Below are 12,948 nucleotides of genomic sequence, written 5' to 3' on the forward strand. Positions count from 1 at the left end.
GCACATGGTTAGATGAACACAGACAGAGTGAGAACAGGGCTGCCTGTGTTCTTAAACTCGATGCCTGGGAGGTTGAGACTTCTAAATAGGAAGGGATGAGGAACTGAAAGAAGATACTGACGTTCTGAGAAGATGCCACTGTCACTGTGGCGTTCTGTCCTTTAGCGCATTGATGTAGTTTCTAGTTTCTGATGTCACTTTTCAAGCTGGGCTGCTTTGCTTGGTTAGGATTCTTCCCTTATGCTAGCACTGGCACCCAATTGTAAAACATGATCTCAGTTTTTCTAGTGATTGTAGCTTTGTTAGAGTTTTCTTCATGACTGGTGTTTCCAACAGGTGTGACTGTGTACGGCTCCATTCCTGTTTCAGATCCGCCATAGAAATGGCATCAACAGCAAGGTCTGGGAATTTTCTGCGAGGAACAGGAAACTGACTGTTTCTCATGACAGTGTGCAGATTGCCCATGCAGAGTTCAAGTGTATTCAAATATGTGGCATTTCTCACAGACCATTGTTTTTTATGTCTCCACCTCAGAGAGCACGCTGGGTTTGCTCAGATGAGATATTTTCCTTTGCAAGTCATAAAGTCGCCTGTCTAATCAAATCCACCTCATAGGCATGCAAGAAAACCCTTTAGGCTTTTTTTCATCCATCCCCTCTCCTCCTGTATGGAAACAGCAGAGAACGGGGAGCCATGAGGAAGGCAACCTTGTGGATACAAAGATGGACGGGGAGGACATTTTAACACGATTCACCCCTCTGCTCACCTCCACTGTAGATCACCCCACCTCTCCTCTCCTGCCCAGTGACTGGTTCACTGAGGAGACATAACTCAAATTTGGAACTGGCTGGAAGGAACCACTTCTTATGAGCATTTTTTTCTAAATGGAGAAATGAATACTACAATTGTTATTCCAAGTAGTCAGTTATCAAAGACGGAGGAGCATGGCACAGAACTCGGGCTGTCTTGCCCACATCAGGAGCCTGCAGAGTCCTAGACTTCTTGGAAAGCAGCATGTCTCGTGTCTCAGCATTGGCCTGTGAGGAAGAGTTTAGCCTCCCAGAGAAGCCTCGGTTGCTGCTTTAATGTCAAGACTGAAGAAGCTGAGACCTGTGTAGGCTGTGGTGTCTTTCAAAGGAAACTATAAATCCACAGGATCTTTCAGATGGAAAGCATCTAAAGCGAAGACCTATGTGTCCTGGGCATCATTCACCACAGTGACCGTGGCCCAGTCTACCCAGGAGCTTTCAGAACTGCTGAGATTAGTGGCAGCTGGTATTTGCAGTATCACTGTCTACTCTAAGAAACATCATTCTAATCCATACTATATGGGCTAAGGATAACATCTTTAGATTGGTCCTTATATTAACCCATGTTTTATACGAGATCTACTACTCTATTATTAACTTATTTTATAGCCAATCAAACTGAGGCATAGTTATAATTATCACAAATAGGATGTAAAAACTACCTTAAAGAAATAATTATTAGGGCTTGGGATATAGAACAGTGAGTAAAATGTTTGCTGTATAAGCATGAGGACCTGAGTTCAAATCCCATGGGAAGTAGAGAAGAATTCTTCAAAGGTAACCTGGGGTATGCAGTGGCAAACAGATCCTGTTTCAAACAAACCTGAGCTTGACCTCTGACCTTTATGTTCATGCTATGGCATGCACACACCACACTCATATTCATGAACACACATTATCACACTCACACACATAAACGCATATCACATACCCACATACAGACTCAAAGGGATAGAAGGAAGGAAGGCTCCTCATGTACCAGTACTCCCACTACTTAGGAGACTGAGAGTTTGACCTACCACATCCAGACTCCACCTCCAGAGATTGTGTTATAAATAGTAAAAGGATAGTTGGGGTATGTGGAACATGTTTTCTTCCATGGCCTCCAGTCCTTTGGCGACACATCAGGTGCAGACTTCTGGCTGAGCATCTGTGGTCTTGTGTTGTGGTAGCCATTATTGTCACCCTGGGAGTCGTCACGTCTCTCAAGTTCAGCTGAACTAAGAGAGGAGAACATAGGTTTCTACAGAAATTATGATTCCATGAAAGACTCTGAAGCAGTGAGGAAAACTGGTGTCTTTCAGAATACAAACTAATATTGCAATGTAAAGAATTCCTTTGGGTTGATCTCAATAGATGTTTGTCACTGAGCTGTGTTCCTGAACTATGAAGCATAAATATTTAGGCTAAAGGTTACTTTCTCTCAAGGAATAAACAACAATTTTTTTGAAAGATTTATTTTATTTATTTTTATGTGTATAAGTACACTGTAGCTGTACAGATGGCCATGAGCCATCATGTGTGTGTGTGGCTGCTGTTGAACTCAGGACCTCTGCCGGCCCTGCTCGCTCCAGCCCCTGCTCGCTCCAGTGTAATTTACCGTAGCTGTCTTCAGACTCACCAGAAGAGGGTGTCCGATCTCATTACTGGTGGTTGGGAGCCACCATGTTGTTGCTGGGACCTTCAGAAGAGCAGTCAGTGTTCTTACCGGCTGAGCCATCTCGCCAGCCCAACAATTTTTTTTTTTTTAAGAGAAAATTCAGGTGCTGTTGGAGTTTTTAGTAACTTTGCTTAACCAAAAGTAGAAATTGACTTAAAGGCTACCGGTGTTGTCTGTGCTACCTGCAGTCACTGGAAAGACAGAATCATCACTGAACTTAGAAACAGTCAAAACCAGTGGGCCATATGCCCAGGGTATCTCTTCTCCTAACCCTCCTCAGCCAGACCAATCTACTCAGCCTGGTATGTGCATCACTCCTGGGGCTAAGCCTCTGCTAGAACAGAGCTGGCCACTCTTCTCTTAAGTCATTAGAATCTGAAGATTTCTATTCTTGTTTGGTCCCAGTGTCTATCTTAGGCCATTACTGTGTCCAGAGAGAAGGGATATTTTAATTACCTAGTTTCAGATCTAGAGCTGTGCTTTGAATAAGAATTGTATCCATAGACTCATACTGTTTAAGTCTTTGGTACCTATTTGGTGGAACTGTTTGGGAAGGATTAGGAGGTGTGGCTTTTGATGGAGGAGGTGTGTCTTGAGCATTCGGTTTTGTGTTTCAAAAGCTCATACCATTTTTACTTTTGTTCTCCTTCTCCCATTTTCTCTCCATCTCTCCTAACCCCCGCACCTACCTGTGAGTCAACTTTTGGCTCTCAGCTACTGCCTCAGCACCATGCCTTCCAGAGTGCTGCCATGCTTCATGCCATGGTGGTCATGACACTGTAAGCAAGCCCCAATAAGCTCTTTGTTCTATAAGTTGCCTGCTGATGGGGTCTCTTCACAGCAATGGAAAGGTAATCAAGACAAGGAGTCAGTCTGCTTTGAGGATTGCAGGCCAGACTTACCTCTCACCGTAACTGTCATCCTGAAGAATCCAATATGCCTTTAAGAACTACCCCTCAGAAGTGCCATACGCTGATCTATTAGGAGCTCCCACACTGTGCTGAGGCTTTCAGTGCCAACCAAATGTGCTGTGTCCATTTGTTTCATGAGCCAAGATGCAAAGTCAGCATCCTAAAATGCCCCAGTGCTCAGATGTAAATGCACTAAGGGCTCTGTTGGTGCAGTAGCGGGAAGGTGAGCAAGTGCTAGCCTGTGTGTAAAGCAAAGGGAAGCAACCGGTGTCTCTGCAGGGCCATGAAAATGCTTCAGTTTTGTTTTAAATCTCAGGTTAGAAATAAGCAAGTGCAATTTGTTCTGACTTGGTAACAAATCTAAATGCGGAGCCACCTGCAAACCAACCTTCTGTCTGAAGATGGGAGGCAATAATGCATTCTCTTTCTCAGGAGGTTTGTGCCCTGGCTAAAAACGAGGTGTGTCTGGATTAGGCTCTGGGTTGGCAATACTTTATCTTCTCTGTGCCTCAGATATTCAAACTCTAAAAACAGACTGGCCTTGGGGGTTTTGTTTTGTTTTTAGTTCATTTTAGACAGTGACTCCTGTAGCACAGGTTAGCCTTCATCTTACTATATACCTGAGGATGACTTGAACTTATCACCCTCCCCTCCAAGGTACTGTTATGGTGTGCACCCTCACACCCAGCTTAAAACAGACCATAACAGCATCTAACACAGAAGTCCATTGTGCACATCAACAAATGTGTAGCATGACTGGCTCACAACTGACATGTAGTCATAGTCAGTAGTCTTTAGCTGTCATGGTCGGCACTGTCATTCAGCAGCAGCCCCTGTCCCTTCAAGGAAGTTTAAGTGAGCAGTATGAGAAGTAAGGTGCTGTGTGGAGCCAGGCTTCACCAAGTCAGCTTCTGTCATTCCATCCTGTTGCACTTCAGACATGGAGAGGAAAGTGGAGGAATGAGTGGTTTCCAGACACTGGCCCCCAGATCCACAGGGTCTCATTCCCTGTAACTAGTCATTCCTATACATCCTACCAGTGTATAGGGAAAGGTGGTGAGTACTGGGCTCCTGGGCCGTCACAGTGCACTGCTGGGAGCAGAAGGTGGGTTCAGCCTTGCCCGCAAACCCCTTTTCAGGGAGGTTGTTACTTCTCACCCACTCTTGAAAGGGGGAAAAAAAAAGAGCACCTTTCTAAACACTCCTCTATTAGTTAGAAGTCAAAACCAGTTGGAAGCCATACTTTCTGTCCCCTTTTCAGTACAAATGCACATGATTAAAAAGAGGGTGGGAGTAGCAAGGTAGCTCAAATGGTAAAAGTACCTGCCACCCAACCTGTGACCTGAGTTTGACCTCTGCACTTAATAGAAAGAACCAACTTCCACAAGTTGTCCTCTAACCTTCACACACATACATACTCATACACACACACATACACACTCACACTCACACACACACATACACACTTACACACACAAACATACACACATACCTGAACACTCACATACACATGTACACACGTACACATGCACACACACAGAGACACATTTTCACACACAGTAGATAAATGTAAAAACAATTTAAGAAAAGGCAAAAAACAAGTTAGTATTTGCTCCTACCAATATCTAAATTAGAGTTTTTGATCCATAGCTAGTATTAGAAATAAGTTCAGGCCTCAAAGAAAGAAATCAGCTATTGACCACAGTGTCTACACAAAGCAGACTTGACACTTGATCAAGAAGGTAGCTCAAATCCCGAATGTACACAGAGAACCAGCAAATGCATTGGGAGGGAGCTGTGTCTTTTTTCCATTGGATGGGCCTGACTTCACAGTCTTATTCAGTTGGCTGGTCTGAAAATCCTGGCCACATGGGAAATGGAAGGGCAAGGAAAGGGCTGCAGGCCATCAGATTCCAAGATGGGAACAGTGGGTTTGAGTAGAGGAAGGTTTTACTTTGTGAGGAATATTTGCACACAAATCGTACAAGGTGGGAAAGATAAAAAGATTTTCATTCCTTGTTCTAAACACAAGTGACATACTACTTGATAGAAAAGATTCATATTTAATATTTCTGATCCTGGGGAAATATCCCTGTGATTGGGTTGAATGGGGATTGTTAAAGCAGGTTTGCAGCGTCAACATTACTGAGAAGCGCTTGCTTTTGATGAAAACCAGGAGGAGGAGTAGCCGTGGTTCCTGGTTCTAATGTTTATAATGTAGCCCGGGTTTTACTCTGTAGTAGTATTCCCATTATTGACCTTTCCACGACTTTTCTCTGACCTGTGAAACCACACAGTGGAGGCAGGCCACAGATACAAGTTCATTGTGTATCCTTTGCTGGCCTGCATGAAATCCAACTGTTGCTTTTAAAAGCAAATTCCTAATTTTTGATGGACATAGCATTTATTTAGATCATGTTTTATTCTACCAAATATTTTTTAAAAAACTTTAAGAGAGAACTTGCCAAAAAAAAAAAAAAAAAAAAAAAAAACACTTAAAAAAAAAAAAAACAGCCAGGCAGTGGTAGCGCACACCTTTAATCCCAGCACTTGGGAGGCAGAGGCAGATGGATTTCTGAGTTCGAGGCCAGCCTGGTAGGGAAAGGCTAGAGACTTATAAGACTGTGGAAAAGGTACCACCAAGGCTCAGGGAGGAATTGAGGCATGAAGTAACAAATTTATCTTATATCAGTCATACCATCTGTTTTGTAGCAAAATGTAAGGAGTTGGATGAAATGGGTCCTAGGAACTTTTCCCACAAGAGAATGGCAGAGATCTGAAGGAGTGAAATACAGGTGGCCCTAAAAAGTAAGGGACTGAGGCCAGTCCTGTTGCTCAGAGGACCTAAGCAACACTCTCCAAATCCATGCTGGAATGTAGCCCCGCCCAGTCTGTGAGCTGAAGAAGTTTGAGAAGCAGGGTACCTAGCCAGGATGACTCTGTCTGTAACTGGTAGGGACTAAGGGATGCTGGGAGAATCTGGCAACCCGCATCAGCTTTCATATGCTAATAGGCATCTCAGTTAGCTGTTTGTCCCAGGTTTGAGACCTAACACCCTCCCCACACGCACCCCATTTATAAATTATGCAGGAAATTAAGGCTGGAAGAGTCAAATACAGACCCAAATTTGCTTGCATCAAGGAGCTAGGATTGCAAACTCCTAACACTTCATTTTATAAGCCACCCTGTTCTTGTTTCCTGCCCACACCACCCAGGACTGCCAGAGCAAACATATCCTCTCATTTAAATCAAGATCTCTCTGCCACTTGGTGGTCCAGGATTTGTCCAAGCCAAGTTGCAGGTACTCATGCCTAACGTAAACCATCAAATGATGCTTTCGCCTTAAATCTATCTACACAATGAGGATATAACATGTGGAGACTGGCATGCAGACTGTGGCCGGCATGTCAGCTGAAGCGCCACCTGTGTCTGTGTGTTGGCCTCCCATGTCTAGATCATTTGCTTCTCTCCTGGAGTTGAGGACTAGCTTACCTTTATTCCTCACAGTAACTCTGCCAGGTGTGCTTTTAGCCTGTAGATGAGTATCTTAAAGAGGAAGGATACTCGGATATCAGGAATTGAACCCTGGAAGTATATTTAATATTCAGCATAAATACAAGACATCAAAGAATATCTGATAGGACTAGCCTGAGCTCAGTTGTACAGTTTTATCCAGGTTGGAGATGAAGAGTGTGAAGAGTGTGTGTGTCCTGTTTGAGGTCATTTTTGAGATAGATGCAAAGCCCAGGTCCCTGAAGGTGCAGTTGAGACCTATGTTGCTAACTATCTGTGTCTTTTACATTTCAGGAAGAGCTGTCCCAGGTGGTTGATGACAACTTGGTGGCAGAGCAAGAGAAGGCATCAGAGTCACCTGACAGTGTGCGTTATTTGTGTTTGGGGCTTGCTCTGTGGGTAGTGTGCCATGTGAACTGTCTCCACAAGCACACCTGATGCTTGTGATGGCAAGTCCTTCCTTACTGGCAGAGGTGAAGGGTGTCTTAAGACCTGGTGTCACACACAATTGTGTCACAGATCACACTTGGGCACACAGAAGTGTCCTCTTACCACCAGTCTGTTCTGCTAGCCTGACCAGGTGTTTAAAAGGCACCCTTGAGCCAACAAGATGGCTCAGCAGGTAAAGGTGCTTATTAATCTAAACCTGATGACCTGACTTCAGTCTCTGAGATCCACATGGTGAAATGAGGAAAATGCACTCCTAAAAGTGGTCCTTGAGCTCTTCTGAGCTCAACACATGCCCACTAGGTGCGTGCACTCAAACATCCTTTGCTAAATTGTAAGACCACCCTATCTTACACAATGCCATGAAATTTTCAAATGGAAGAATTTGTAATTTGATAAATATATCAATACACTAACTTTAGTGTTCCTTACATTTTGAGTTTCACTTTTCTTAAAAAGCTAGAGGTCTGATGACATCAGTCAATGAATGAAATAGCCAGGCTGTAAATCTTTGTTTGTTTGGGGAAGGTGAGCTCTATGTAGCCTAGGTTTGCCTCAAACCCATATAGCCAAGGCTGGCCATGATCTTCTACCTCCACCTCTCAAGTACCGGGTTGTCTGGCCTCTGCCACACACCCAGTAAGCTATCAACTTTTATCTGTCAAATGTTTATAGCTATTAACTTTTTCCTTCTTTTTAAATCCAGGTTTTCATTTCTATGTAACTAGTTTATACTTCGAGATTAATTTTATTTTTACCTATGTGTACTAGTGTCTGTACATGAGTATGTGTACATGTTCTCATTAGGGTTACTCTTGTTGTGTTAAAGCACCATAACCAAAAGCTAATTAGGGAAGAAAGGTTTGATCTTGCTTATACTTCCACATCATTGCCAAAGGCAAGCAGAGCAGGAACCCAGAGGCAGGAGCCGATGCAGAGGCCATTCAGGAATGCTGCTTACTGGCTTGCTCACCATGACTTGCTCGCCCTTCTTTCTTTAGAATGCAGGACCACCTACCTAGGTTTGGCACCATCCATAATGGACGGGCCCTCCTTTATAAATTAGCAAGCAAGAAAATGCACTATAAGCTTGCCCACACCATATTGGCCAGAACTCCAGCAAACCAGTTTTCTCAGTTGACATTCCCTCCTCTCAGATGACCCTAGTGAATGTCACATTGACACAAAAACACTCAGGTGCCAGTGTCTGCAGAAGCCAGAAGAGTGAGTCTGATCCCCTCCCAGAGCTGGAGTTATGAGCCACTTGGTATGGGTTCTAGAAAGCAAACTTGGATCCTGTACAAGAGCAGTACAGATTCTTAACTGCCAAGTCATCTCTCTAGACCTAGTTTATATGTTTATGTCACTAAAATGTTCATTATTCAGAAACAACAGATAACAAGAGTGTATAAAAGTATATAATGGCCAAATGTGGTGACACATGCCTTTAATCCCAGCACTTGGGAGGCAGAGGCAAGTGAATCCCTGAGTTCAAGGCCAGCCTAGTCTACTGAATGAGTACCAGGACAGCCAGAGATACACAGAAGCATCACCTCTTAAGCCCCCCTCCCCACAAAAAAAATGTATATGATTTTTCGAACATTTCCAAATATAATGCCTCTGAAAACTTTCTAAAATTATATGCTGAACATGTAAACAAAAACAAACATGTGTAGGCGTGGGGATGCAATTTGATACTAGAGTACTTATATAGCATGACTGAGACCATGGATGGTCTCACATGCCTTTAATCCCAGTACCCTGGAGGTAGAAGCAGGCCAGTCTCTTAAGTTTGAAGCCAGCTTGGTCTGCCGAGCAAATTCCAGGACAGCCAGGACTACATGGGAAGAAAAAAAAGGTCTCAGAAAACCAAAGGGGAAAAAATGGAGGAGGAGAGGAAGGGAGGGAAAGAGGGAAGAAGGAAGGAAGGAAAGAAAGAAAAGAATTAACTAAAGCATGAACTGGAGAGATGATTTTAGTGGTCAGAACTCCAAATCAGCTGACTGCTAATGAAAATGGAGTGTTTTGTCCCTAAAATTTCTGATCCAAAGCTCACTGGTCATTTATAATATGTTTTGAGGGAGGGGGCAGGCATTGCTGGTATTAATTTTTCTTTCATGTTTACAACTATCTCACAAGGAACAGCTATCCCACTAGCAATGTCCAAATTAGGAGGCAAAGTGCCGGCTGTGGTCTCAAAGCTCATGAGTGGCTGGGAACTTCCCAATCCATATATTTCTTCAAGTGTGTTCTTTGATGTTGTGAGAATTGACCCTCTCCCCAGAGAGACACTGATAATTATGTCTGTCTGTGACCATGGATCTGTTTAGAGCCCTGAGCTAAGTAATCTTAAGCCTCAATGCTGTACCCCTCCTCCCAGTTTTTAGTAAATAACCCCTCCACACACGCTTTCTTCTTGTTAGTAGGAAAAGGATGTAACAGAAAAAGGTTTTTTTAAGCAAGGGTCCAGTCAGTGTTAAAGATGAAGAGAGAGGGGCACTGAGGTTGTTTAACAGGTGAAAGCATTGTGCAGCAAGTTTGGTGTCCTGAGTTCTGTTCCCAGAACCCACATAAACAGGCCAGATGCAGTGTCCAGTACCTACAGCAAGATGTGAGACAGGAGACTTGCTAGAAGCTAGCAGGCCAGCTGGCCTGAAGTACACAGCATAAAACAAGAGACACATTGCCTCATTTGGAAGGAAGCTGAGAACTGATCCAAAAGTTCTCCACTGGTCTCCTGATGTGATAATAAGTAAAAATCAAATATTTTCTTATATATAGAAAAAAGCATAGAGAACCAAATGAACACCCCAAGAACCACAGCCTAGCAAATGTTCCATAAATACTCTGACCGTAGCATTCTCTTATCAGCTGACTTCCAGCTGGCCTCCCTCTAATTCACTGTGTATTGTATGCTGAGGACTATTCTTGTGGTTGAGGTATCCTTACAGGCAATAGTATTTGAAAAATTAGAAGGCATTACACAAATCACAGTAGTTAAAATTGTCTCAGTTCTTGCAACAATTGATACCTTGTACCGAAGAACAGATACTGGAGTAGGTATTTGTAGAGGCCAGGGACAGCCTGGCATTTACTGGAATCCAGCCCACAATCAGGTCACCCCCTCTGCTTTTTATGTGACTCTTGAGAAGCATGGAGTCCTTCCTTTCTCTTAATTAATGCTAATATTCCCTGGGGGCTTTACCAGCAAAAGTACAAAACTACAAGTTAGTATTCCACTCATACCCTGCTTCCCTTTTTGACCAAGCATCCATCAAAGTATCTTAGAAGCAAAGTTGAATAGGAGGCAGACCAAAACTCGACCTAGCTTTCCCTTGCCTCCTCTCTGCACATCCTGTTCTCTCAAAACACATTTTTGGAGCTTATCATTTTGGCAGCAATAATGCAACAGTTTTACAATGTTCTTATTACTTCTCTCTTTGACATTCATGTGATTTTCCTTCCTTTTGTAGGTTGCCTGCCAGATGAAACAGCAAACATATTCAACACAAGTCTCCTCCAGCTCACAAGAGATCCCATCCGAGCTGGCTCTGTCATGTCAGTCAACACATGCAGACGTCACAAGCTCTGGTACGACTCCATCTAACCAAAACTGCCTCATGAATGTTTGGAGAAGGAAAATGTCATGATGCTTTGAGAAAAGAATAAGATGAGGATGCAGGACAGCTAGCTGCCTGGTCCTCCTCTGCCTCTTTACCAGTGAGATGAGGATGCAGGACAGCTAGCTGCCTGGTCCTCCTCTGCCTCCTTACCAGTGAGATGAGGATGCAGGACAGCTAGCCGCCTGGTCCTCCCCTGCCTCCTTACCAGTGAGATGAGGATGCAGGACAGCTAGCTGCCTGGTCCTCCCCTGCTTCTGGTTTTGAGGTTAAACGCCCCACTTCTGCACTGTTTTCTCCTTTCTCCACCATCTGCATTGCCTAATCTTTACTGAGTACACACACAAACAGGAAAGGCCCTCCATATAAGCATTTGATGAAGTGAAGGCCTACAGAATGCCTGCCAGTCTCTGCCAAAGATTAAAGTTAAGTCATAAATAATGACTCCAAAATCATAATGAAGCCGGTTTTCAGTGCTATGTATATTTGATATAAACCATCTGAAGATCTGTGTTTCAGTAAAGAAGTTGGTGTTCAGAACTAGGCATGGTGGCTGGCACCTATAATCCAACCACTTGAGAAATGGAGGGAGGTAAGGAGGTTCAGGAATTTAAGGTCATACTCAGCTACATAGTGAATCCAAGGCCAGCCTGGGCTCTCAGGAATCTAGTCTCAAAAGGATATAGGTGAAGAAAGGAAGCAAGGATGGAATTCATTTTGAAGTTTGAATTATGATGATGAATGAGTGTTGAAAACATCAGTAACTCTTTTAACAAAATTTTCATTATGGCCTCAGGAAGCATTGTAATATAAATGTGTGCATATATCTGTGTGCATGTGTGTTTACCTTTATATATATTGGTAACCTTTACCAAAGTACTTGGGAGCAGAAATCTTTAAAATTTTGGAACATTTTCATATACATAATGAGATAGATTAGAAATAGAATTCAAATCTGGATACAGAATCCATTATGTTTTATGTACACATTCAATGTACAGCCTGAAGGCTGTTTGGATATGTCTATATTTGAACTTTTTCCTATCACATGAAGTAATATGTATACTTTTCTTTTCATGATATTATGTCAATGATCAAAAAAATTCCAGATCTCTGGATTAGGGAAGCTAAGCCTGTGATATTAGGGATAAATTTTTAATATTTTTTTCCAATGATGTGTTTTATTAATTCCCTTATACATCTTAATTGTTGCATTATACTCTTTTTATTATTATTATTATATGTAAGTACACTGTATCTGTCTTCAGATGCACCAGAAGAGGGCATCAGATCTCATTTACAGATGGTTGTGAGCCACCATGTGGTTGCTAGGATTTGAACTCAGGACCTTTGGAAGAGCAGTTGGTACTCTTATCCGCTGAGCCATCTCTCCAGTCCTGTGTTACACTCTTATTGGAAGTATTTAAGCACATTTTTATTTCTTTTGTTTTGTTTTTTGCAGTATAAGACATTAAACTTAAGATCTTGTCTTAGTTAGGGTTTCATTGCTATGAAGAGACACCATGACCAAGGCAACTCTTACAAAGGAAAACATTTAATTGGGACTGGCTTACAGTCTCTGAGGTTCAGTCCATCATCATCATGACAGGACGCATGACAGCAGGCAGGCATGATGCTAGAGGAGGTGAAAGTTCTACATCTTGGTTCTAAGGCAGCAGAAGGAGACTGTCTTCCACAGGCAGCCAGGAGGGAAGGGTCTGGACCACACTGATCATATATATGATCAGACTTGAGCATATATATGAGACCTCAAAGCCCTGGCTCCACGGTAACACACTTCCTCTAACAAGGTCACACCTCCTAAAAGTGCCACTTCCTATAGGCCAAGCATATTCAGACCACCACAGACCCCATGGGGTAAACCTTCTAAACACAGAGTCTTCTGTGGAAATGGCCTTTCTACTCATTGCAGGATATGCTTTTGTGTTCCTAAGTATTAGTCATATCTAATTTTTCCATGCTGATTT

General features: G+C 42.9%; 1 protein-coding gene across 5 annotated transcripts in view; it reads left to right on the forward strand.

The window, feature by feature from the left end:
- Positions 1-12,948, forward strand: part of Patj (PATJ crumbs cell polarity complex component) — a 314,427-nt gene that overhangs the window by 234,152 nt on the left and 67,327 nt on the right. For all 5 annotated transcript variants that reach the window (XM_031377903.1, XM_031377900.1, XM_031377901.1 and 2 more), the window contains 2 exons: positions 7,188-7,259; positions 10,814-10,931. In XM_031377903.1, coding sequence (XP_031233763.1) covers positions 7,188-7,259; positions 10,814-10,931 — 190 coding nt within the window. The remainder of the gene's footprint in view (positions 1-7,187; positions 7,260-10,813; positions 10,932-12,948) is intronic.

The sequence above is a fragment of the Mastomys coucha genome, unplaced genomic scaffold (assembly GCF_008632895.1).
Source record: "Mastomys coucha isolate ucsf_1 unplaced genomic scaffold, UCSF_Mcou_1 pScaffold18, whole genome shotgun sequence".
NCBI lineage: Eukaryota > Metazoa > Chordata > Mammalia > Rodentia > Muridae > Mastomys > Mastomys coucha.